Below are 27,990 nucleotides of genomic sequence, written 5' to 3'. Positions count from 1 at the left end.
CTGAATTCCCCAGTTCCGTTAACTAGGTCCTAGCTGCCCCACAAGGCAAAGAGGGAAGTCACAATACCCACAAATACAAAGTCCATAGCACACATCCAGGGTTCCAAAAACCACAGGACAGTCCAAGAGTCTGAAGTCAGAGAGCCAAGTCCAAAGTTCACAAAGTCTGAAGTTCAGAGCCAAGAAACATGAGGCAGAATGTGAGGAGGGACAGGGCTGTCTCCTTGCAAACAACTTCGCCAACCTTCTCTGTGTCTCCTTCCGCTCCACTCTCAACTTCCTTAGATCAGGCAGAGACAGCTGCTGTTCCATATTGGAGGTGATCTGTAGCCTGTCATCAATTCTGGTCCTTCGCAACTGATCCTCTCTGGCATAGTGGCTGCCTGCTGGTTGACCACCCCTCCTAATACAAAAAAGGCTGGGACTATATTGTTCTCAGCTCTTGGAATTATTTTATGAGAAGCCCAGGCACATCATACTACATAACATATGAGCAAATGCAGAACATTGTCAAAATCTTTTTCTGGGTTGAGGAAAATCAGGCATAATAACTTCGTTTCTCCATATTTCTCCATGAACATGCAAGCTACAAAAAATTCTCCTAGCTGATAGATGTTTTGTCATCTTTAATAGTTGGGCAACTGTTTTAGCAATAAACAGTTTGATGGCTGCTGAATTGTAATTTGCCCACTGTGACCTATAAAATGTAGTTATTGCTAGTGTGCGCTTTTGAACCATAGAAGTCATAGAAGCCATTGAAGGTTCTAGGTTTGGATGACATGTGAATGTGATTCTAAGAAGAAGATATAAATTAATGAGCAATAAGGAAAATTTGTCAGACTAAAAAAGGTAATATATCATTCTCAAACTGAAGAGTTGTTTTACAATTTAAACACAAAAGTTGGAAGCTGAAGATCTAACACTCCTTCAGGTCTGCCAACTTTGAGACTAGAATATACATGATGTAACAGAAAAAAGTAATTGGGATTTAAAAATCCCTTAACATCCATGTACTCTAAAAAAAATTGAATTGGGGCAGAGATCTAAGAAAATCAGGGCCTGCTTGTTTTAGAGTCCATCCAGTTGTGTTCCAAAGGAGGACAAATAGATTGTAGCAGGATGTAATTGCCACTTTGCTGGTTTTCTTGAAGCTGCTTTGTCTGGATAATTGTGCAGAAGGAACAACACTTGGGTTGAACAAATTGGTAATTGGAGGAGAAGATAAGAGAGCAGACCCCTGGTTGCCATTTAGGTGGATATTGTATTGAGTCTGGAATAATTCCATAGGAGAAGTATAACAGGCAGACAAATAAGGCCAGAATGGGGATTAGAGGCAAAAGGCAGTCATACATCAAAATTCCTATGGAGAGAACATATTAATTTTATTACTCCTTCCACCAGAGTCCCAGTGTCCATTTGAAATCCCGCCAATACACAGGTGGCATGGTGTTTTGGTAACTGGCTTTGTTGGTGCATTCTTCAAGGTCTCTCTCACTTTCATTTCCTTCTAGCTCACGGGTGTCAAACTCACCACATCACATGACGTGTCATGACGTATCGCAACTCTTTTTGCATTGCCGGCAATGGGGTGGGCATGGCTTCGGTATGATGAAACTGGCCTGTGGGCTGGCAGTTTGACACCCCTGTTCTAGCTCTAAGCACCAACTGTCACCCTGATGAGGGAGATGCATTCCTTCTCCTGGGGGAAGGGCAGAGCAGCAAGACAGTGAAAGGCATCCCAGAGGAACCCCCCTCCGAAAAGAATGGTTACAAAGGCAAAGCAAAGCATAGAAAGGGGAAAGTGAAAAGGACACATTTCTTTGGGGACCCTGACAGTACATTTTCATAGAAATAACAAGTTGTAGACAGGGAAGCCATTGGATAAATAGAATCAGAATCCATAGAGGAGGAACCAGTGGGGATGAAACCAGTCTGTTCTTTAGAGTCCAGTTTTAGAGATTATCACCTCTAGGCTGATCATCTGGAAGATTATAGAAGGATTGTGTTACATTGATCAGTTTGATGTTCCCTTCATTTGTCTGAATTAGCTTTGAGTTGGAGCACCTTCTTTTTAAGGGTGCTAAACACCCAGACAATGAACTTGTCGACATTTCAGTAGGAGGACAGTTAGAGGGCAGTAAAGCGTTGAGGGACTCAGTTGCAAGCAGTCACTGAAGCACTGATTTGACTGCCTCAGGTTTGTGTATAATTATTTGTTGTTCTTCTGTAGAAAGAGTGCCAAACAACTGAGCTAGTTTTCCTCATCCTCCATAGGATTGGCTGATGTCTGTATCTTCCCTTTAATTAAATTGAGGGTGTTATGCCTCCTATGCTTATCTGGTCCTGACCTTGGATTTGGTGGAGCACTCTGCTGTGCAGATAGTTGCTGGCAGATATTATGAACTCTGGGGCTTATGCCATCTTTCCTTACGGCTTGGCTCTCTTCCCAGAATTTAGCAAAGAGTGTACATTGCTATTGGGAAAGACTTATATAGGCATAATTTAAAATCCCTTGGAAAATGGCTTAAAAAGCACTGAAGGGCGTGCAAAATGCCTAAAAGTCAATATTATTCTTTCAAATCCATGCCATCTGGGAAACCATGAGATTTCTGTAAGGTTGCTGGGGTATGTTTTACAGTGAAGAAATTGTAATAAGAGCTGTAGTTCTGTTGTCTGTTGTACCATTTGCCCTCATTAGGAGTATTAATTGCAATTTGGAACAGTCGCTACAAAAGTAATTTACCCCAAAGGATATTGGACAATATATTATTTTTGAATAAGGTTTTGAGCAGCTGAGTTAGTGGATGACTCCATAACAGGTTTACTTATATACTTTTCTGTTATAGCCTTCGTCTATTTTCTGATTGGCATCTAGCAGCTGAAGGAAAATTGCAATAATTTCAGCAGTTAAAAGGCGATTTTTGTAAATGAAGTCCACATACACATTGAAATTACTTGTGGTTTTAAAAGTGTTCTTCCCTATATCTATCTCAGAATTCTCATTGGAGGAAGGGAAATCATCTTTTTCTCAATTCAATAAGGCATAGGTTTCATTAGCAGACACTGAGAAGAAAAGGGGAGATGAGGACTTGCATGCCGTGTCCTTAATCCTTTAGTTTTAGCTGCCTGGAAGGTTCTGAACCTTAGAGTAGTCAGAATAGTTGAAATATTCTTCTCTTTGGTCTTTCCATTTGTGTTCTTTTTTGTTCCTGTCTTGTAGCCATTGCTGCCTCCCACCATTGGCAGGTGTCCAAAGTATTGGACTAAAATATCAACTAATCTGAATTCTAAAGTTCTAAAATTACTGACCCCAGTGCAGGGTACAAAGATGACTAATTGACATTAAATTACTAAGTAAACTATTTTAAAAGTAAATAAAAGAGTAACAAAAATAGAAGAGTTATGATATCACTAACAATGCTTTCACTCTGTGACCATGTTGATCTTCTCCCTCAACCACCATTCAAAATATATGTATGCTTGTGTGTGTATTGTGTGTAATTCTGCATTAATTAGGGTTAGGGCTAATTTATGTGATTGGATAATGAAAACATTAAAAATAATTATTTATTTTTTTGTTAAAATGAAATGCATATACTCAGGAATTGTATTTGTTTAGCTTTTTAATCTTAATTGCACAAATAAAGAAATTTATCTAAATTTGGAAGCATTACAATATACTAAAAGGATAAATAAATAGTTGAGCTTCTTAATATATCTGCTTGGCATAAATTTAATAAAGTGCATAGTGAACATGTATCCATGTCTTGTTCAAATAATAAGCAAACATTTTTAAACAAAAGTAATCTGGCTTCAAATTAATTGCCAGTTGTCTAATATTTTAAGTATTGACAAATAATTTTATTTACTTTTCACTAGATGTATTGCAATATTTACGCTATTTAAATTAGTATCTATTTTCTTAATTCTTCATAATCTTTAGGCTGTAAGTACAGATCCAGTTCCGGTGAAACTACATTATGATAAATCACATGATCAAGTATGGGTGCTCAGTTGGGGAAGCTTTGATAAGGATTCTCCTACACTACAAGTAAGTATATGCATTTTTATATTAAATATAGATCTGTGCACTGATTATAAAATACATTGCTTCTTTGACAGAGGCCCAACCTCATATTCACATAGAAAACTGTCAGAAGGATAGTTATAAATATATGAGCACTTAATGTATGAGAGGCTATCAACGACATAGTAGGAAAGGAGATTTGTTAGTTAGTCTATTAGTATAAGAAAAAGAGGAAACCAAAGTTCCAAACCAAAGCAAACTTTATCTAGCTAAACCTCAGGAACCAATAGGTAGCTGTACCTGAATTGTCCAGCTGTCGACTATTCATAATGTCATATGACATCCTACATAAAGGCCTCAACTATAACAGAGAATGCCAATCAATTAGAATTCTTCACAGCCTTATGAGCAGCATGTAAAACTAAATGATTTATTTCAGAGACCCAAGAAAACAAGGGCAGTCATACCATGACAACTATATCACAGATCAGAAGACCACAGAATCAGAATTAACTGAAAGCAGATGACAGGGCAGGCCTCAAAAAACTAAAAAAAGCACCAAACCATCATTATCCTCTAAGCAGACAAGGATTGTATCAAAGGTACTTGTCTTCCAGTAAAAGAATTATTGGAAGACAATTAAACCTACATCCCTGTAACAGATATATTAGATGACACCTTTGTCTTTCTATTACACAGTCAATTATTTCATCAAAAATTAAACCACTTAAGAATTTAAATTATAGTGATATCATTTGGGGTAAAAGGGTCACAATAATGTAAACATAGCAGTAATATAGTAGTTCTTAAAGTATTTCCCAATATGCTGTCCTGTAGATGTATTTGGCTTATCTCTTTAAAAGCTTCTGAATGGGGAATTTCAGACTCACCAGATTAGCTCACTTTATTTCTGAAATAAATAAATGATGACTTAAGAGATGTACAATATGTTTTCCAGGTGATAACCCAGGCCAGTGGAAGTATTTCTCATCACACGATTCACACTCAACCAGTGGGGAAGCAGTTTGACAGAGTGGATGACTTTTTCATTCCATCTGCAACTCTCCTTATTACCCACATAAGGTAGGCAGTGAACTATAATATAGTTGAGGTTGGGTGTCAGATATTGAATCAGACATTCTATTTTTATTTATTTTCTTAATAACTTATCCTTCCTGCAAGGAGAATAAAGTCTGTCACATTTATTTTCATGACAATATTAAGAATATTATCAGGCTGTGAGCTTCGTGGCTGATCAAATCAATCTCAGGCCAGCACGATTTATTTTATGCTATACCCATGGGTATTTGAATCAATATGAATGTCACTTTTACACAAAACTGTTATTGTTCTTAGTAGATTTGTCCCAGAAATTCTGGGTTTCTCTCTTTTAAAGCATTTCTACAACACAATCTTACTCAACTCTCATCCAATGCTTGCTAGAATTTATTCCAACACAAGTTGATTTTTAGTTTGCAAGTAGCCTCTTCCATTCAATGTTTACAACTTTGTATATTATCTCTAGTCCTGGAGCTAATATTTCTCCTACTGTAATAGGACTTGTATAAAAATGGTATTTTAATTAATGCATTGTTCAGGCTTTCAGATCTTGTGAAATAGGATGATGGACACAATGGGACTTTTCCTAATCTACATATCTTTTTGCATTCTGATGAAATGTAATAACTTTATTGTTCTCCATAATCCATTAATAAATTTTAAGAAAATATAAAAACATAAATTTCAATCCTTCTGCTTCTAGTGAATGTATTCACTGTTGTATTTTTCTATGTATTTTATATTATATTGCAAAAAGTATATGAGCAGTATCTACAACTACCATATGAAAACTTGGAAAAGATAGATAAATTTGAAAAAATAATAATAAAAATGTTTAATTTTTTATATTTATAACTTTGCTTTACAAATAAAAAATCAAGAACAAAAACCAAAAAAATGCTTGACAAAAATTCTAGTAAATACTAATAAAATATCTAAAATCAAATAGTACATACAAATTTATTTTTAAAAATTTCCATATTTTTCACCTGAATGTGAAAAAGTACAGGTAGTTCTCAACTTACTGCAATTGAGGATGCATTTTCTGTTGTTAAGTAAGGCAGTTTAACTGAATAGAGTAGAATAGAGCTGGAAGGGTCCTTGTAGGTCTTCTAGTCCAACCCCCTCCTTAAGCAGGAGAACCTATATCATCTCAGACAGGTGAATATCCAGTCTCCTCTTGAAAATCTCCAGTGATGGAGCACCCACAATCTCTGGGGGTAATCTGTTCCACTGGCTGATTGTCCTCACTGTTAGGAAATCCCTCCTTAATTCCAGGTTGCTTCTCTCTTTGATCAGTTTCCAACCATTGTTTCTCTAGTGCTTTGGTGAACAACCTGGTCCCTTCTTCTTTGTGGCAGCCCCTCAGACACTGGAATACTGCTATCATGTCTCCCCTATTTCTTCTTTTCTTTAGACTAGCCAAACCCAAGTCTTCATATGTTTTAGTTTCCAGGCCTCAACATCTTTTTTTGTAATATGGTAACCAAAACTGGATGCGGTATTCCAGGTGTAGTCTTAGTAGGGTTTTATAAAGCGGTAATAATACTTCATGTGATCTTGATTCTATGCCTCTGTTTATACAGTCCAGGATTGTAGTAGCTTTTTTGGTTGCTGCTGCACATGGCTGGCTCACAGTCAAGTGATCGTCCACTAGGACTCCAAGGTCCCTCTCACAGTTGCTGTTTTTAAGCCAGGTCTCACCCAACCTATATTTGTTCCTTTGGCTTTTCCTCCCTAAATGTAAGTGAGTCAGGCCCGATTTCACGACTTTTTTTGCCATGGTTGTTTGGTGAATCACTGCAGTTGCTAAATGAATCATGTGATTGTTAAGCAAATCCAGCTTCACCAATTGACTTTGATTATTGGAAACTGTCAGGAAGGTTGCAAGTGGCAATCACTGACTCCTGGACACTGCAACCATCCTAAATACCAACCACCCAAATGTTTATCAAGTGACCATGGGGATGCTGCAAAGGTCATAAGAGAGAAGACTGGTTGCAAGTCACTTTTTCAGTGGCCTTGTAATTTTGATTAGTTACTAAATGAATGGTTGTAAATTGAGGAAAACCTGTATGTACTACCATTTGTATGGTAAAAGTTATAAATGAGCAAAACAAAAAGTGAAGTTTTTTTAAAAAAATAAACCTAATGAATAGCTTAGTTTAAAGAAAAAAATGGTCCTTTATAGTAAAGGACAGCTATATGTTGATGGAAGATCATATGAATCAACTAAGACACGGGTGTCAAACTCAATCATGTCACGTAACATATCATGACATATTGTGATGTCTTTTGCCTTTGTGGAGCCAGATTGGGTGTGGCCTACACGTGACACATCCGGCCCATGGGCCACCAGTTTGACACTCCTGAACTAAGACATTAGAAGAATTATTATTATTAATAATATTTATTATTATACTCATTAAACTTTAAGCAGTCTTTGAACATTGTATTTGATGTTGCTGAATTCAGTTAGGAAGGGAATATTTCCTTCCTCTCACAAACGTTTCACCCAAAGCTCAGTAATAGTTACCATATGAAAAGAGACAGCCAGGGCTAAATATCTGTTATTTCCCATGCTGCATTGCCACTTGAAGATCAATTACTTTGTAGTCCAAGCAGAGAAATCGTACAGAATGGCTTGAGGTAAAAGCCATTATAGAAAACAAGCATGTTGTTTTAATTTTTTTCTCCCTGATGCTTTATTATTATTGTAGACAAGATTTTACTTGCACAATTAGATATAGGAGGAAAAAATGTAGGCATGAAAGTGAATGAAAAAAAGATGAACCACTATCTCCAAATGAAACAAAAGATCTTTTAACTAAAGGATATCAAAGCTGCAATACCATATAAATTTGGATTTTCAAATGTAGTATAACCTACTGCTGAATATAACTGAATTGATTTTTATTGTAAATAGCTTTCTACCTCAATACTTTTTGAGTGCTCTGTTCCATTTGAATTAGGGGCTATTGTGTTCATGCTAGTCTTTTTAGTATTGTCCTGGAAAAAACCCAATGGAAAAGACAAGAGACAGCAACACAAACCAATAATTCTTACTTTAAGACTCAGAGGTTTATTTTTCTAATAATTTGGAACATAGCAAGCATAATAACACATCATCACGTACATTAATAACCTATTGCAATGAGGACCAAATGGTTATAGCAAATTCCAATAGGACAGCTATAGGCCAATGGCAAATCAGTCAGGTCCAGTCCCAACCTTTTATACCCTTTCTTGTTCTAAGACTGTAGTCAGATGGTCTGCTGACTTTTGCTGACTTCTGCTGACTTTTGCTGCCCTCTTACTGACCCCTTACTGACCCCTTGCTGAATTACTTTCCACATATACTTTCTGCTGAACATAACTTTCCAAATATACCCGTGTACATTGCAGCCCACATCCATCAGCTACTTTCAGTTCCCTATTTTTCCCACAGTTATAATACTCATGTTCCAAATATACATAGACCTATCTACTTTGAAATTTCATATTGCACAGAGCTCAGCAGATTACAAATAGTACGTTCGTATTGTGAAATAGTATAAAGTTCAAGTCAAAGCTTTTTTTTAAAATCACTACTGTGGGGCCTATCACAGGTTTGCTCCAGACTCATCTTGTTATATGAGGAGGGGGCTATATTTTCATCTCCCACAGTATATTTCATTTGTACTGAAGATGACCATTCTTTTACTCATGTTTTATTATGTTAAGGTGTGATAATTTTGAATTCTTGATTAAATAATTCAGTGGTCAATTCCAGATTATGTTTTGCTTGCAAAATAAGGCCTACGAACAGTAGCATGAAAATCACCTTCCTCCTAAGATCCAGTAAAGGGAACCAACCTAAAAATAAGATTTTATCTTCTGAATTTACAATCCTTTGTAGGCCTATAGATATGTCTATGTTTTTATCAATGTTCTTATGCTTAGAATACTATTACTTAAATAAATATGTCCCTAATTACCAAACTATAGAAAAGTGTATCATTCTTGCTTTGCCTTTCGCAATTCAGCCCTAACATATTTCTGGTTTTTCCAGTCATTTTGAATATGCCAACTTTTAAAAATTATCTTTCTAAAATGAATTCAAATAAAAAAGTATAGATAATTCTAACAGGAGTATATTGTCTTTGATCTCCATTTTTACAGAAAATAACTCAATTTCCAGTGCATACTTGAATATCACATTAAATTGCTTATAAGTCAAAACTAAATAGAGTTAAACAATGAGCTTGTGTTTTTATAGTTAAAATTTCCATTTACACATTAATTAGGAAAGTCCAGTTTCACAAATTATAATTTGGTTTAAGAGTTTTTATTGATGGTTTAAATAAATATGAACAATTTGTGTAATATTAATATTACACCAACCCAGAAGAAGTGACCCTGGGTGGCACATAGTAAAAAAAATATAAAACAATAAACAGGTCAAAACAATCCTTGTATTTTAAAAGAATGCCCAAAAAGATTAAAAGAACTGAATTAATTATAAGTGATATAAGACATCGAAACTATCTAATTGCTGTTCATTATGAAAATTATGAAAACAAAATACAAATCTTTACTAAAGCTAAACTTGGAAATAAAATATAGAAGCTTCATAGCAACACATAAATTATTGATTTTGAAAGTATGGAAGTAACATGGAAATACCTGAGGGATATTAAATGTATCACTGACATTTTTAAATATAGCCTTTTTCCCCCTGTAAGGTCAGCTTCTGAATTGCCATTTTGAGAGGGACATCTCCCAGCTCTAAAATTCAGCTTTTCTGACACATCCAGAGACTTTATGAAGAAACATTTTACTTTCCCATATATAAAAACATAAAACCAGTATTTTTCTATGGCTCTGTTCCTCTTTCCCCATCACCATGAGATAAAAATGACAAGAAGCAAAATTGTCCCCATTTCAACATATGTCTGTTCAGTCATAAAAAGCAGAGTAAAGATGATGCAGGTTAAAAAGCATCATTTTCCTTTGACTTCTTGCTCTAGTAAAACAGATTTTTTTCCCACATATTGCCCTTCAGTTCATTCTACCCCACCACTTTAGCTAAGATTTTTATTGCAAATTAGGCATCCAATACTTTTTAATGAATAAAAAAACAATTATATGTCAAAATCCATAGATTTTTCCATCTTTTGATTTCAATTAAAATATAGAGCTATTATGAATGTGTACAAATCAGAGTATACTACTATATATTAATCCAAAGTGGAAAATATTTATATTAAAAATGCCCCCAAATACCTTTAAAAAAATCAAATATGTTGGAAAATGGGATGGATTTTATTAAGGATGGAGAAATAATAGACTGTACAAAATAAAACTGAACAGGAAAGACTTTGCATTGTACTGTTTGGGTTCAATCTAAAATCTACATTTGGAAAGCTAGCTGACTAATTTTTCTACAGAAATATATTGGCAAAAGGGGATCACATAAGAAAATTCAGGAGAAGGCTAAATTTTCAAAGACTGCTGAAGGAAAATTAAGCAGCAAGCATGGGCTTGATGATGATGCTGGCTCAAAAAGCAGTATTGGTACAAGAGGAAGTTTAAGTCCCTTGTGGGCTACATGAAAATCCTAAAGCATAGGTTCCAGCAAATACTCTAAAAAATGAAAAGTTCTGAAATGTGACATGCTTTTCCATTTCTAAAACAATATTGATATGAATATATGATATGAATTGTTATGATCCATGCATGAATGCTAATAGTTGGTTTGTTGGGTATAATAGTGCTTATATAAGACACCTTTTGGAAGGTGCTTAAGGCATCAGGCCAAAAATCATGAGCCTCTGAGTTCTAAACCCACCTTAGCCATAAAAGCCAGCTGAGTGATTTTGAGCCATTTCCTCCCAGCCTAAAAAAGAGGGAATTGCAAACTTCATTGAAAAAGTTTGCAGAAGAAGGTAGGCAAAATAAAAGACTTGGCCTTCTTAGGTAAATAAGCAGAGGACCACTTTTTGCTCAAAATATTAAAAAGGGCCTTTTGTCATTAATTTCTGTGTTTGGCATGGTGTCTAGCTACTATCACAATTTGTCAGACCATAATAACCCCTGCTTCCCATCCAGATAAGCAATAAGATCACATATAGCGGAGGAAGGCAATAAATCACAGTTATGTGTGTCAGTCCCAATGGGCGTAAGTTGGGGTAAGTATTCCCTAGTTCTACACTATCTTTGCACTCTGTCCCTGAGTTCTTCCCATACACGCCCAAAAGGATCCTAGGAATCCAGAAAATCCTATTCACTGCCAAACCAAGATTCCAGCCTTGATCCTCTTTGCTGAGAGGGAGATGTAGCTCATTACAGGGATTCTGTGCTGTAGATTAATGAAAGAGCTTAAAGGTGCCATATTAAAAAAAAAAACAGGTATGGAATTTTTGTTGAATTTGTCCATGTGTTGAATAACTTCTAATTTTGTACTAGTTTAGTGCAAGCATTTATATTAAAGTAATTGAATCTATATCTGTGAAAATGACAGGAGGTCCTCAATTATGCCCAAAGAGCCTATGTTTTAAAATTTCCATTTGTGTGTAGAATAAGAGACAAAAAATACCCAAAGAATTTTTTTTTAGAAGTTAGCACCACAGTTCATAAATCTAAGTAAGATAATTGGAATAAATTAAACTCTGTAATTATAATGTTATACAGTGTTTCAAAGCAGTGTTAAATTAGGTAATTGTAAAATATTCATTACTTATCTTTAGCTCTTTTAATAGTTCTAGCAGGTGTTCTGAACATCACACAGCAGCTATCTTCACATGTACAAGAATGAACAATCATATAACTGGTATGATGGCCTAGAGTTTTAATAGAATTAATTAGTCTGAGAAATAGCTCATTCTGTTTGCCTAAACTGTTATTGGTCATAGGGGACGTATCAATTCACAAACAAGTAAAAATGTAATTTCTTTAATATTTTCAAAGTTAAGTCTTGTTTGTTTATGTTAAATAATTGTTTTAATAATTTTGTCTGAGCATTTTCATTAGAACTTCAGATGTAGAGGATAATTTTATAAAATAAATTTTAGTCTACTCTATTTATCAAATCTGTATAGCTGCCCATCTCACATGAAAGTAACTCTGGGCAGTGTAAAACACTGAATTAAAAACTAAAAAATACATCATAAAAATAGTCACAGTTTAAATAAGGTATTAAAAAGGCACAGAAAAGAGGATAATATTAATCATAGTAAGGAAGTCATTGCAAAATTTCCCTGGTTCCCTGGGATGCTCCATCCTTGATAACATAGCCAAGTCTTGATTTTTGGAATAGTACAAGGGATGGAGCTAAACCATTTCGAGGAGAAGATTCCACAAAGAAACAAACATATTGCTAATTATTCATTTAGAAGAAAAAAACACTTCGACACTTTCTGGAATTCTTGAAATACCACCTTCGTCATCATCATCATCATAAACCATTATTCATATGTTTACAACATAATTTTATGTATGTGGCCTTTGGCATTTCATGGGACTAACTTTTGAAGAGCAGTTATTAGAACTGAGTCTAATGAGTCTAAATTAGAATCTAATTTTCTATTTAGTTGTAAACCAAATTATTTTAAATATTTATATATATATATATTTATATTTTAAATATATATATGAAATTTCATCATGATGAGATGATGTATGCTAATTAAGTTGTTCTTCCTAATTAAAATCCCACAGTGGCAAACCACTTCTAAAAATTTTATCAAAGAGATTGGTCTAGAATCTAGACCTATCTAGACTGTAGATAGTCACAGGACTTTAAAAATATGGTTGTATTCACAAAAGTTGTGCTAATATTCTGCATAAAAAGTTAAAGCAATCATACTAAGCAAAACCAATGTAGCAAAGTAACAGCAATGAATAGTAACATGCCTGTGCATTATTTTTTCCCAGTTTCATTGAACATTTGCAATTTTATTTTCTGTCAGAAACTCCCAATCTCTAAATAAGGAAAAATGGTTGGAATGAATGAGCAAAAGATAGATTTTGCTTTTGCATGGATGAGCCTAAGTTAGCGAAATAAGTGATTTAGGTCAAAAACCAAGATAGTAGTTTTTTTGCAGAATAGAATAGAATAGAATAGAATAGAATAGAATAGAATAGAATAGAATAGAATAGAATAGAATAGAATAGAATAGAATAGAATAGAATAGAAATATAGAAAGTGAATGGAATAGAATAGAATAGAATAGAATAGAATAGAATAGAATAGAATAGAATAGAATAGAATAGAATAGAATAGAATAGAATAGAATAGAATAGAATAGAATAGAATAGAATTATTATTTTTTGCCCAGCCCCAGAATGGACTTTCAGAAGCAGCATTCACACAGACAACCAGTTGTTCACAGATTTGAATTCCACCACTACGGAAAACCTATACCATTTCAGACAAGTGACTGTCTAGTCTCTTCTTAAAAACCTCCAGTAATGGATCTGAAGGCAAGCTGTTCCACTGGTTAATTGTTCTCACTGTTAGGAAGTTTCTACTTAATTCCAGGTTGCTTCTCTCTTTCATCAGTTTCCAACCATTGTTTCTTGTCCTGCCTTCTGGTACTTTGGAGAATACAGTTTGATGCCCTCTTCTTTGTGGCAGCTCCTCAAATACCGAAATAATAGCCAAAGCATCACACAAACTTCTTGAAAATAATCATGTAGGTAACACTTGTCAAATCAATCACAGAGTGAAATGTTTAAGATGATCCAAGTAATGTTCACCTATGAGTTATAAGTAAGTATCTCAGAAGCAGTACAATCAATAACATTTTACAAGGTTCTCAATTCCAGAGAGCAATAAAAACATTGGCTCAAAAATGTCCTAGCTCAAATATTAAAAGGTCATTTTCTGAAAAATTTAAAGTATTGTTATGTTTTGCTGGTTTCCAGTATAGTACATTACTTTAAATAGTTATTGAGTTACAAAGTATACATGAGTGGTTACAAAAATATTTATTGTATATTTATTTATTAATTTTCAAAAATTTATTTTTGAGAAAATTATCAGTTTCAAAACATTTTTAATAATGCAATAATTGAGCAATTTTCTATAAAAGAAAAATAACTACATTAAAGCCTTAAAACTGAAAGAAAATAGGAAATGCTAAAAAAATTGCATCCACAAAATTAATAATTTTGCAATTTTTATCCTTAATAATTTTATCCTTAATAATAAAATTCTTCCATTCTTCCAATAGTCATTCAAATATCACTGGTCTCACACCCATATTTTTAAAGCATATTTTCCTTAGAAAATAGCAAGTCACAAAATAGATAATTAACTGTTTATTTAATAGATTACATTGTCTTGAAATGTCTCAGATATGAAAAAGAGATCACTTGGTGCTAACATAATCAGACCTTCTTGAGTAATGCAATAAATGGGTATTAATCACACATGATCCTTTGTGGACCAGAAAATTCCAAAAATATTGCTGTTTACTACCATAGTATTTAATTATATAATTCCAATTTGTATAATCATTCAGACATGTATTAAATATGATAAACTGGTAATCACATGTAACTGGAAACATCAGTTTACAAAAGGTGATCTTCATGATATTTTTTAACCTTCAATAATTCCCTATATATTTCTGTTATCAGAATTCCATAGCCAAAATACAAATAAATGATATAAAAATCAAGCAAAGATATATATATATATATATATATATATATATATATATATATATATATATATATATATATATATATATATATATATATATATATATATGTCATCAAAGAAAGCATTGAAGGTTTGAAAGACCGTTGGTAAGCCTGTTTGGTTCCGTGCTCTGCTCATTGACCACATGGTGGACCAAACAGAGCGCCTCATTGTATCAAAATCAAGATTGCACAAACACACAACCACCCTGCATTGTAGAACACAGGGAAGAAGAGAAACAACTATTTAGAACCTCTGGTATAAGAACATGGGCAATGACTAGAGCTATGGCTATAACACATGGAACTGTCAGCAATCCACTTTTGACAACAGACACTCAGAGACTACATCCCCAAAAACGGATGCGCAACAACTCAAAGGAATATGGCTGGCCTCAACAGACCAGTGACACGCTCCATGAGTGAAGTGCAGACACCAACAGTATAAACGCAATCTCCCCACCCCAGCGTTTCCATCCTGACAACGTTGGCAGTTAGCCAATGAAAGCTTGATTTTTTAGCAATAAAAACTTTTAGGTTTTTTTGTTCCATCCCAGTGTTCGCTTATATATACATACATACATACATACATATATATATATATATATATATATATATATATATATATATATATATCCCTATGTGGACTTACAATCCAAGTTTCATCATGTCTTTATTTCATGTAATAAAATATTAACACTATTCATCAGGTTTATTAAATGTATAAGGAATGAATAGAAAGAAATTCAATCCGAAGGATCAAAGGGTTAGGATTAAAAATGTGTACAATTATGAAAAAGAGCAATAAAAGTAAAACTGCATTGTATCTGAAGAAAATAATGATGCATGTATAATCATTTGTTTTAAATAATTATTAGTTGTTGTATTACTTGTGTTGAGATCACTCAAACCCAAGGGAAAACAAGAAAAAGATAAATCAAAATGTTAAATGTCAGTAGACTTGACTCCTAGAACAAAAAGATACTTTTTTTGAATTCAAGCTATCTAATCAAGGGACGCGGTGGCTCAGTGGGTTAGGACGCTGAACTTGTCGATCGGAAGGTCGGCAGTTTGGCGGGTCGAATCCCGAGTGCCGCGTAGCAGAGTGAGCGCCTGTTACTCGTCCCAGCTTCTGCCAACCTAGCAGTTCGAAAGCACGTAAAAATACAAGTAGAAAAATAGGGACCACTACGGTGGGAAGGTAACAGCGTTCCGTGCTAGTCATGCCGGCCACATGACCACAGAGACGTCCTCGGACAAGCGCTGGCTCTTCGGCTATGAAACGGAGATGAGCACCGGTCCCTAGAGTCGGAAACGACTAGCACGCATGTGCGGGGGAACCTTTACATTTACCTAATCAAATTTTAAAATGTATTTACAACTTGCCTTGTCCCTGTTTCATTCCAATTTACTTAGTTATGAGCAATTTCAGGAAATCTTATCTTCCTTTTTTTTCCTCTAAGGGAAATTCTCAGATTTCATCTTTAGCTACAAATGTACAAAAATCTGTCATTTTAGAGCCATTCTAGAATCTTCTGGTTCTGGTTCATAGAGTTGTTAAATCAGACACTCACTCTTCATGAACTGCCTCCTTTTCCAATTCAGCTTAATTCTTGTTGTAACTATGATTATCAACTATTCTTTGAAACAGTGTTAAATCTGCACTTTCTATGTCACTGTGTCTGAAATGGATTGTCCTCTCAAGTGTAAGTAGTATGAAAAACTCCATTTTTACCTACTTTACGACCCTACTGTAATAGTAATGTACAGAGCTGTGCTTACAATGAGTGCTCATGCAAATGGTTCTTCTATAATATTATTGGAAGGTCACTGTCTGCCTTTCTGAATACCAATCATACTTTCAAAAAATATTTTTAAATATATTTGAAATGATAATTGGTCATTTCAGTTATGACGATTGGTCAAAAAACTATGAATTAGGAAACTAAAACATCAGGTCCTTGGTTTTTTGTTGGCAAAATTACTATTTTAACAATAAATCCTGAATGGCTTCTTCTTTCACGTCCAATTTGTCCTCTGTATATTAGAGACAGACAAGTATGATTTGCTAATTTTATCACTTTGATCGATTGTTTGATTATGTACTTTGGCTACATCCTGACAATTGTTCTTTGACATTTTCTACAGTATAAGGCTTAAATGGATGTTTATAATGCTATATACCCAATTAACTGTCAAGTATGTTATACAGTGGAGAGTAGAATTTGTTATTAACAGCAGCCTTGCTAGACTATGCTATATTATATTATGTTTTCCAGCAATATAGCTAATTTCCAGGATCAATCATTTTTAAGTATAAAAATACTTTTGGAACATACTTTTGAAGACATAATCCTAAATATTTATGGAATTTAACTTCTCTGAATTTAAATGAAGACTGAATAAATATTTCAATAATAACAATTACTATCATTTCCTGTTCATGACAAAAGTGGGAAATTAGTCATTGAGGCTGTTTATTTCTCCTAACTTATGCAAGTTGTTTTATTTAAAATAAACTCAATCTTATTGGAAATATATGCCTTAAAAACACTGTATCATTTCACTCTATTTATATGGTAAACATATTCCTGAATTAACATTGTAAGTACACTTTCAAAAATATTCTTTTATTTGCCTTAATTGGTAATATTTTAGGTGGCATTATTTTTATCTACATCTATCTATCTATCTATCTATCTATCTATCTATCTATCTATCTATCTAATCTATCATCTAATCTAATCTATCTAATCTATCTATCAACAATGTTTTGAGGTGGGGTGGGGTGAGAAAGAGTTAGTGGCCCAAAGTCATCCAACTGAATTTCACTTTTATAGGAGGCATAGAATGGTTTCAGGCAAGAACCTTAACCACTGCAATCCAAACTGGCTCTGTGTGTATTACTTAAAGTTTACAATCCTGAAGCATAACCTGCCTTTGTGATTTGATCATTACAGGTATAAAATATTGCAGGCAGGCAATTTTTTTCTAAACATTTTGATTTCATATATCCAAATACCATTTATCAACTATATGGTCTGAACAAGCGAATTCATGTATCATTAAATCATGTATAGACACAAAAGAATGCATGCTTCCTATACAAATCTTTAAATTACTATAGGATATAACTTTTTTAAAAAAATGTTTTCTGTTTCATCTAGATTTGGATTCATTCTTCACAAGGATGAGCCTGTACTCCAGAAAATTGATCTTGAAACAATGTCGTATATCAAGACAATTAATTTAAAGGATTACAACTGTGTTCCAAAGACTCTGGCATATACACATATTGGAGGATATTATTTTGTCAACTGTAAGCCTGACACTACTGGAGCTATTCCACCACAAATAATAGTAGATAGTGTAACTGACTCAATTATTGGATATAATGGTGATGTAACAGGATCTCCATATATTTCTCCAGATGGTCACTACATAGTCAGCATTGATGATGTGAAAGGTCTCATGAAGGTCCAGACAATTACACTAAGAGGAGAAATACAAGATGCCTTTGACATTCACACAAACTTGCACATATCTGATGTGGCTTTCCAACCATCATTTACTGAAGTCCATCAATATAATGTTTTTGGTAGCTCTAGTACACAGACTGATGTCCTTTTTGTAGAACTGTTCTCTGGGAAGGTGAAGATGGTGAAGAATCTTAAGGAACCTCTTAAACCAGATGAATGGCCTTGGAACAATAAGAACCGATTAATTGAAGGCAGTGGGCTCTTTGGTCAGTACCTGATGACACCTTCTAAGGAATCCTTGTTTATTCTAGATGGACGATTAAATAAGCTTAATTGTGAAATCACTGAAGTTGAGAGAGGAAACACAGTAATTTGGGTTGGAGAGGCATAAAGAACCATATTAGATAACACCCAAGTGGATATAGTTTTAAAGTACATTGCACTTATCTTCATTCTCTAAATTGTCATTATTTTATATTAAAGATGTTAGACCCTTCTGTACATGTTGTGTGGTTGACTAAAATGGAATTTTGGTGAAATAAAAAAAAATGTTTAAATTGTGAGAAATATGTACTGTTGGTAATCTCCATGGGGAAAAGTGGCCAATTTGTGACAATATTATATTATAATAAATACATAGGATATATGACAAAATGATGCCACATTATAACAACAGCAGCAACAACAAAAACAATTCATTGAATTGCTAATATTACACACCATGTGCATAGTTAGGTTTTTGCATTAAAACACTATGCTATGTCCTGACCACTATTTGATATTTTTGTGCCTTGAATGTCTCATACGGAAAGAAAAACCTACAAACATGTAATTGTATTCTTGTGGTTATAAGTTCTCTTTATCTTCTGCAAAGTTTTTAATATCTAAAAATTTTCATCTCCACAAATTTTAAAGCATAGTTTTAAGTCAAAGAAAAAAAAAATATTTGCAACATTTTGTGCTATCATTTTTATTACTACAGCTTGAAGATATGGTTATTTTTATTACAATTTAAGATTAAAATTTTGTTAACTGTTCATATTTTAATTATTACTTTTCCACCTACAAAACAATTGCATCAATATGGTAGAGTTTAGTTTTATTGAAGAGAAACATAATATCTAGCTGCTTAGGAGAAAATGTTTATTTAAAATCAATAGTAAGGGTTATTTAAATTGGCAAAAAATAATGTCTTACTATAAGTTCATTCTGCTTAATAATACACTTTACACAGTAATCCTATTCAGAAGTAAGTTCCACTCAATTCAAGAGAATTAAGAACTGCAGTCTTTAAAAATGGAGAATAATGATATATGTCTACTGAAAAGTAAATCACATTGAGTTCAGTTTTTCTTACATAAGATTGTATGTTTCAAGTTTCTTTCTGAAAGTACAGTACACTGAAATCAATAAAATTCACAGTTAAATAAATGATTCAGATAATCTTGCTAAATAGTACCACTATTGCATATACAATGTCTATCATTTATGCCTTTTGTTAGTACTGTTGATAAAAGTAATTTTTTAACTTATTACTGCCATTAGCTTTCTATTTCATGGTTACTTTAGTTTATAAACTGCCACTTAGTTAGGGATGTTGTTTATATGTCTACATAGAAACAATTAAGGTTCTAAAATTTAGAATTATTGTAATCACTGCAAAAAGAGAAAATAATATATTGCTGTGTTTTCTTCAGATTTTTAAGAAATACATAGATTGGTTTGACTATTGTTATCATTTTAAAAACTGGGTTTCTATACCTGAAACTATTGAACTGATATTTGATTCAATGCAATCAAATATTTTACTCTAATAGGTAAAGCGAATTAGAAATTAGAAATTTCTATTTTCCTGTGTGTCATTAGCATCCTGGACTATGAAACAGTAGACTTCTCTCTAGATTAAAGAAACTAGCAGATAACTGACCAACAAAAATGACTTTAAATTTCTCACTTCTGAATCTTTTTAGCAATTTTCCCCATTGTGATAATAGCAGTAATTACTACAGAATAAAAGATTCTGTGAACAGCCTGTTACTCTATGATTTACAGTAGTTCATCTCTTCTACATTTTTATGATCTATCCTACATATATGAGTGTTATGTATGTAGAAAATGCTTGATGAAAAGAAAATAAACCTTTTACATTTTAAATATTGTTGTTTCAGTTGATATATCAAAAAAGAGAATGTTAGAATGTTCCCAGCGTGTTCCCAACTCCTTATATGGAGGAGGAATCTAGAAAAGCAGTCAAGAATGTAACCCATTTTTTCCCCAATGACATTTATGTAGCAAAAATAATGTAGCAAAAACCTCTTTATATTAGATTAGGAATTTATTTCAACTTGTGTACTGAATCTAAGTTATTTTAAATCTAGCAAAAGCTAAACAAAGATGTCAATAATATTTTGAAGGGCAAATTCCTTACATATATACTATTAAATATTAGTATGTAAATCCATTATTAGTTGAAAATAAGTCAACAAAATAAGCGTACTTAGTAGCTCTATAGTTATCTAGACAAAAATAAGATGGAAATAAAATTGAGGAATACTTCTTTCTAAGTTAACACTATTTATTTCCTCACAATGAATTAAAGGAAAACTCCAATAGAAGTACCATTAATGAAATCATTTTACACTTCTATGTATCAGTGTTGCTCTAATTATAAAGTCTTCAAATACATAACACTTCAGAGTCATTTTGGAAAGGGAGATGGGCAGCAAATAAATTTAAGAAAGTAACAAACACAATATTGTAGAAAAAAATATAAAATCTTCACTTCTGTTTCAAAGTGCACATTTAACTAAACGTTCAAAAGAAAAAAAAACAATCAGATAAATAAATCTTGAAAAATTTGTTTGTTAACAGTTAATACTTTGCCCTTTGTTTTTTCAAGGAGCAACTATTTGGCTTGACATATTCAACTCCATGATTCTACCAGTTAGTAATAATACTTGTGAAGAGATTTTTGATTGAAAACATAAGTCAACTGTGCAAAATAACTGCAAAAATTGAATAATAATAATAATAAGTTGGAAGGGACCTTGGAGGTCATCTAGTCCAACCACCTGCTAAGGCAGGAAACCCTATACCATTTCAGACAAATGGCTGTCCAGTCTCTTCTTAAAAACTTCCAGTGTTGGAGCATTCACCACTTCTGGAGGCAGGTTGTTCCACTGGTTAATTGTTCTAACTGTCAGTAAGTTTCTCCTTAGTTCTAGGTTGCTTCTCTCCTTGACTAGTTTCCATCTGTTGCTTCTTGTCCTGCTTTCAGGTGCTTTGGAGAATAGCTTGACTCCCTCTTGTTTGTGGCAGCCCCTGAGATATTGGAACACTGCTATCATGTCACCCCTCACCCTTCTCTTCATTAAACTACACATACCCAATTCTAGCAACCGTTCCCTATATGTTTTAGCCTCCAGTCCCCCAATCATCCTTGTTGCTCTTCTCTGTACTCTTTCTAGAGTCTCAACATCTTTTTTACATCGTGGTGACCAAAACTGGATGCAGTATTCCAGGTGTGGCCTTACCAAGGCATTGTAAAGTGGTATTAGTACTTCATGTGATCTTGATTCTATCCCTCAGTTAATGCAGCCTAGCACTGTGTTGGCTTTTTTGGCAGCTGCAGCACACTGCTGGCTCATATTTAAGTGATTGTCCACTAGGACTCCGAGATCTCTCTCACAGTTACTACTATCGAGCAAGGTACCACCTTTACTACACCTGTGCATTTGATTTTTCCTGCCTAAATGTAGAACCTTACTTTTTTCACAATTGAATTTCATTTTGTTAGATAGTGCCCAGTGTTCGAGTCTGTCCAGATCCTCCTGTATCTTAAGCCTATCTTCTGGAGTATTGGCTATTCCTGCCAACTTGGTGTCATCTGCAAATTTGATGAGTTCCGCATCTATCCCCTCATCCAAATCGTTGATGAAGATGTTGAAGAGCACTGGGCCCAGAACAGAGCCCTGGGGCACCCCACTACACACTTCCTTCCATGTAGATGCAGTTCCATTGAGGACCACACGCTGAGTATGGCCTGTCAGCCAGCTATGAATCCATCTGGTGGTGATGCTATCTAACCCACATTTTTCTATCTTATCAAGCAGTAGGTTGTGATCTACTTTATCAAATGCCTTACTGAAGTCCAAGTAAATTATATCTACAGCAGTCCTCTGGTCCACTAGTTTTGTCACTTGGTCAAAGAATGCAATAAGGTTTGTCTGGCATGATCTGTTTTTGACAAACCCATGTTGGCTTTTAGTGATAACTTTGTTCGCATCAAGGTGTTCGCTGATTTGTTGTTTGATTATCTTTTCCAGAATCTTCCCAGGTATTGAGGTCAGGCTGATAGGTCTGTAGTTTCCTGGATCTATTTTTTCCCCTTTTTTGAAGATGGGAACTACATCAGCTCTCTTCCAGTCCTCTGGTAGTTCCCCAGTATTCCAGGATCTTTGAAAAATATAGTTCAGTGGTTCTGAGATCACGTCTGCCAGTTCCTTGAGAACCTTGGGGTGTAATTCATCTGGTCCTGGTGATTTGAACTCGTCTAGGCTGGACAGGTGCTCACTTACCATTTTCTTGCCTATCTTAACTTGCATTTCTATTCTGTTTTTTATGGCACTGGTTTTGGTAGGTTGGACTGTTTTTTCCCTTTGTGTAAAGACAGATGAAAAAAACGAGTTAAATAGTTCTGCTTTCTCCCTGTTGCTTGTCACCTTCTTGCCACTTTCCCCCACTAATGGACCAATCATTTCCTTAACTTTTTTCTTGTTTCTTATATGTTGAAAGAAGCTTTTTTTTGTTATTTTTGACTTTGGTCGCAAGCCTTAGTTCATTTTGAGCCTTAGCTTCCCTCACTTCATCTTTGCAGGCACGGGCTGTTTGCTGATATTCTGCCTTAGTTATGTGCCCCTCTTTCCACTTCTTATACTTGTCCTTTTTATCTTTCAGTTTATCAGAGAGTTCTTTATGCAGCCATGCTGGTTTCTTTTGAAAGCTGTTATTTTTCTTTGTTGGTATTGTGCTAGACTGGGCCTTTATTATCTCACTTTTCAAAATTTCCCAAGCTTCTTGAGTTGTTTTCCCTTTTAGGATTCTCATCCATGGAATTCTTCCCAAGGTCTCTCTAAGTTTATTGAAATTAGCTCTTTTAAAGTCCAAGACTCTAGTTTGGCTGTATTCTATTGCTTGTGCTTCCATAATGTTGAATTCCAATATTGCATGATCACTTCCCCCCAAGGTTCCTGTGGCTTTGACACTTTCTATCATTTCATCTCTGTTTGTGAGAATTAAATCTAAATATATTGGTATTTATGGCCCTGTTCACCACCCTGAGTCCTTCGGGAGAAGGGCGGTATACAAATTAAATTAAATAAAAATAAATAAAATAATTTTTAAAAGTATGTGTAAATTAGAAGGAAAAAGCAGTTTGTCAAATATTAAATGGACTGGCGACTATATAAAAATGTATTATAGAAAGTCATTTGAACTCAGCTATGGTTTTAAAAAATATTCTGGTTTTGCCAATCCTTTATAATAAATGCAGCAAAATAGCAAAATTCACCTGGAAGCATTTTCGTTATCAGAGAATACCACAGAATATTTTTCAAAGTTAACTTGTAAATTGGATATTGGTTGCAATCTACTGTATTGTTATTATTATCTTCTCACATGAACAAACAATCTCTTTTTCTTTGGAAAATCTGTCAAGCTTTATTGATCTCCCTTTTCTCTTTCATTTTGCCTATCGATTTTCATTTTAAGCAGGTTGGCAGCAAGTGCTGCTTCAATTATTTTTACCTGGTGATTAGTAATAAATATCCTGGTAAAAAGATATTATTATTGAATTCTGTAGGCCAATCTAAACACAAAGCATTTTAGGAGACTCAGATAAATAGTGAACAGCAGAGATGTGACATATCATGTACCAAAGAAATGTATATACTTGATGCAATCATACAAGAACATCAACATTCAACCAGCTTAAGTCCAGCTATATATATTATAAATGCATTATCTTACAGACTTTGGATCACATAACTTTGATTTTTAGACAGATTTTGTAGTTCCAACTGCAAATATAGAACTGGTTTTCTGCATTTTTTTCACATTTCCTCAATATATTCAGAAGGTCATCTGTATTATATGGTCTCATGATTTATTCTCACTAGATGATCCTGTAACTTTCTCTCCTGTCCAATGTGAATTGAGATCAAGCCACAGAAGAGTAATCCAACGACAGTGAGGCAATTGTGAAGAATCAAACAAAAATCAAAATATTAGAGAAACATTACAGCATAACATTCTTGCTATCCTCATCTTGCAGCAGAATAAAAAGGTAGTGCTTGACACCTTGAAGAGGTCCTGTGGTTTTGGAGAAAGCCCTCAATTATTGTAGTTCAGCAATGGTCCTTGGAGATCAAGAATTCCTTAACCAAGTAGAGTAAAGGGGGAAACTTGTCAGAATGGAAAACTAGAAAAATATCTAATTTAATTGACCCACCTAGGAGTATTATGACTTTAAATCTATATCTAATCCAAAACTATAGCTATAAATAGATTCAATTAATAAAGGACCAGTATGTTGCATTAGAGGACTTAAAACAATGTTGGTTTTAGTTTCATGAAAGTAGCCAGAGAAGAATTAAGTTTCTATTTGTGAGAAATTTAAACCTGAGATGAAAAAGAACATTTACAAAGAAACCAGAAACTGAAAGGTATTTATATATAAGGGAAATAAATCTACAAAATGTGAGTTTGCATTTAGAATAAAAGTTCAGGTTTTAAGTAGTTTTTGATACTTAGGTTGCTAGTGCATTTAAGGAGAGCCAGTTTAGTTAAAGGCATTGTGTTAGAAAGCAGGAGGCCTTGGGTTCTGGTCCTGCTTTAGATATTATTTATTTATTTATTTATTATTTAAATTTATATACCGCTCTATTCCCGTAGGACTCAGGGCGGTTTACAGGGAGAATTAAAATACATAACATACAAAATTAAAATCAATTAAAACTATGATTAAATTACAGTCCCTAAAGTTAAGCTAAAACCCAATTAAATTAATTAATTAAAACCCCTCAGTCTGGGCCAAACAGCTCAAAGAACCAGGTTTTCAAGTCCCGGTGAAATGAGCGAAGGTCGGGGGCAGTCCTGAGTTCCGTGGGAAGTTGGTTCCATAGGGCCGGCGCACGCACAGAGAACGCCCTTCCCCTGGGAAGAACCCACTGGCATTCCTTAACCGGCAGTACCCTGAGAAGGCCCTCCCTGTGGGAGCGTACAGGACGATGGGAAGTTGATGCCGGCAGCAGGTGTTCCCTTAGATAATCCGGACCCAAGCCATTTAGAGCTTTATAGGTCATTATGAAGCCAGCCTGGCGAATTCAGGTTGATCGCTTTCTCTCAGCTTTAGGAATAGAATAGAATAGAATAGAATAGAATAGAATAGAATAGAATAGAATAGAATAGAATAGAATAGAATAGAATAGAATAGAATAGAATAGAATAGAATAGAATAGAATAGAGCTGGAAGGGACCTCATCTCTTTTAAAGATAAAAAATATGGGAGAGTGGCTTTTCACTAGTTAATGTGAAGAACTCATTATTGAACAATATAATGTACTTTCTTTTTCAAAAACAACATTGTTATAAAACTTATTGCGAATATCTGAATATTTTTCTCCTCCCATTATGTTTTAGTTTCCCATTTCTTTAGGCAGCTTATACCTCTTGGATTACTGGCTCCATTGGTGCTTTTAAAAATATGGAAAAATTATTCCTATATGAACACCTCCAATTGTCCTAAACTTGATAGGCCTGGCATTTTTTTTTCTAATAGAAGCCTGAAGTGAATTTAAATTATTTTAGTACATTTAGAATCGGCATGTGAAAAGTTGCAGTACCTAAATGAATATTACATTCTTCTTAATGAAGAAATGAAAAATACTTTTACTATTAGATTTTTACTGTTCTTGGTTTTTTTTAATCTTCCTGATGGCCAAAACTGTTATATATTTTACAGATCAAAAAATGAGCAAAAGTCTATCAGTGTTGGCTTGGCTCCATTCTAATTTATTCCTGCATAATTAAATTTGAAGTAATTTTTCTACCTTTTAATGGAATGTCTGTTGAGTGTTTTAATGAAAAACACTATATTTCTCTGCTGAAGGATCTTGAGGCAGAGTGGATTTATTTTTCTTCGGCAAAAATAAAATCCTCTGGCTGCCCCAAAAGAAAATTAACCATAATCTTGTGCAATAAGTGCACTGACTTGAGAACAATAAACATCAGAACACTAAAGTGAAAAATTGTCAAGCTGAGGGACAAAGGCAAGACAGTATTGACAGCAACTCCAAAATAAGCAGGGTGAAAAACATACCCCTTGAAAAATACACAGTTGCTTTATTGACAAAAGGAAGGAAGTGTGCAATATGATGGGGATTATAAACACATGTTCACAGCACAGGAATGTGCAATTAACACTCTTCAGGTCCCTTGTCCTAGCTCAGTTTCAAAATCCTTATAAAAATAATCACTCTCAGGGCAAAAATAAACTTATCAGCACAGAATTATGAACACCCTACTGCATTTTATAGCCCCCCAATTTCAAATTCAAATCTAGTTTAAAAATAATACATTTTTTCTCCAACAGTAAAAAACCTCAGTAAAAATGCCAAACCTTGTATGTTAGTTTCTTCTTACATTTCTTTTTACTTTTTAAGAATTCTTAAGCTGCCTCCAAAGATCTTACATTAAAGTGGAAAAACAGAGAGAAGAAAGGTTAAGTTTTGTCATGAATGTGTGAAAGGCAACACATTTTGACCTGAGCCAAAGAATTAAAGGCTACTAGAAAGCTATACCCCTATTCCGTAAAAGAACATAATAGCAATGCCAATCCAGTCTCTTACATTGTTGTACAAAGAAGAAACTGGTGTATTTAATGACTTTTATAATAATTTATATGTCTTCTTCAAATGCATAAAAGACAAATCCCATATATGTAAATTAATCTTGAAATAAGTTTCATTTTGTACAGTACATCTTAAATGCCCCAAAACATTTTGATATGTAAATGATATGTAGTGACTCTGACTGAGGGATTGGAGTACATGTTGTAATCTAATTAATACCAGAAAAAGTTAATTCATATTTTGTCAATCTTAGTCCAAAAAGTTGAATTGTACCATAACAATGACATTTTTCAAATTTTACAAAACCACCATTCATCATTTCAGTTCTTTAATGGATAACAAAAATATCAGTTAGCAATTATTATACTAGACTGGTCACCATTTTATAAAACCAGATGGGCAGAGTAGATAATTAAATGTACAATTGATTGTTTTGGTTTATATGCCAGGGCTGCTGTTAAAATGCTGGCATTAATGTTTAACAAGGAAATCAGATCAGAGCTTATACCACTGGAATAATTTCAAGTGTACAAAATCACAATTATATATGTAGGCACAATTCTAGGACCTTGGAAAAATCCAGAAATCAGAAAAGCAGAATCATCAACAAAAAGAGGGGGGAAAGTTCAATATACTTTGTCTTATGGTAGGATAATATCAGAACCAGCAGTTTTTTTTTACTTTATATAGATTTAAAAGCATATAACATTTCCTGAACGGTGCAACTAAATAAATAATGTGGTCATATTGTCCATCATGAGAAAAAGCTTTTGAGGGTATAAGCAACTTCACATAGTTTTCTCCTTCTGTTGCATTACATTCTCTGTGG

General features: G+C 34.0%; 1 protein-coding gene and 1 long non-coding RNA gene across 2 annotated transcripts in view; one reads left to right on the top strand and one right to left on the bottom strand.

Moving 5' to 3' along the window:
- The window catches only part of FSTL5 (follistatin like 5), a 387,142-nt gene extending 368,393 nt beyond the window's left edge, over window positions 1-18,749 (top strand). Inside the window, exons 13-15 of the mRNA XM_081332684.1 lie at window positions 3,944-4,051; window positions 4,986-5,110; window positions 17,941-18,749. Coding sequence (XP_081188810.1) covers window positions 3,944-4,051; window positions 4,986-5,110; window positions 17,941-18,643 — 936 coding nt within the window. The 3' untranslated portion in view covers window positions 18,644-18,749. The remainder of the gene's footprint in view (window positions 1-3,943; window positions 4,052-4,985; window positions 5,111-17,940) is intronic.
- The window catches only part of LOC308670884, a 472,772-nt gene that overhangs the window by 54,600 nt on the left and 390,182 nt on the right, over window positions 1-27,990 (bottom strand). The gene's annotated exons all lie outside the window — the stretch shown is intronic.

The sequence above is a fragment of the Vipera berus genome (genome assembly GCF_964194415.1).
Source record: "Vipera berus genome assembly, chromosome: 7".
Classification (NCBI taxonomy): domain Eukaryota; kingdom Metazoa; phylum Chordata; class Lepidosauria; order Squamata; family Viperidae; genus Vipera; species Vipera berus.
The sequence above is the reverse complement of the archived record's forward strand: the minus strand, read 5'-3'. Positions and strand labels throughout refer to the sequence as shown.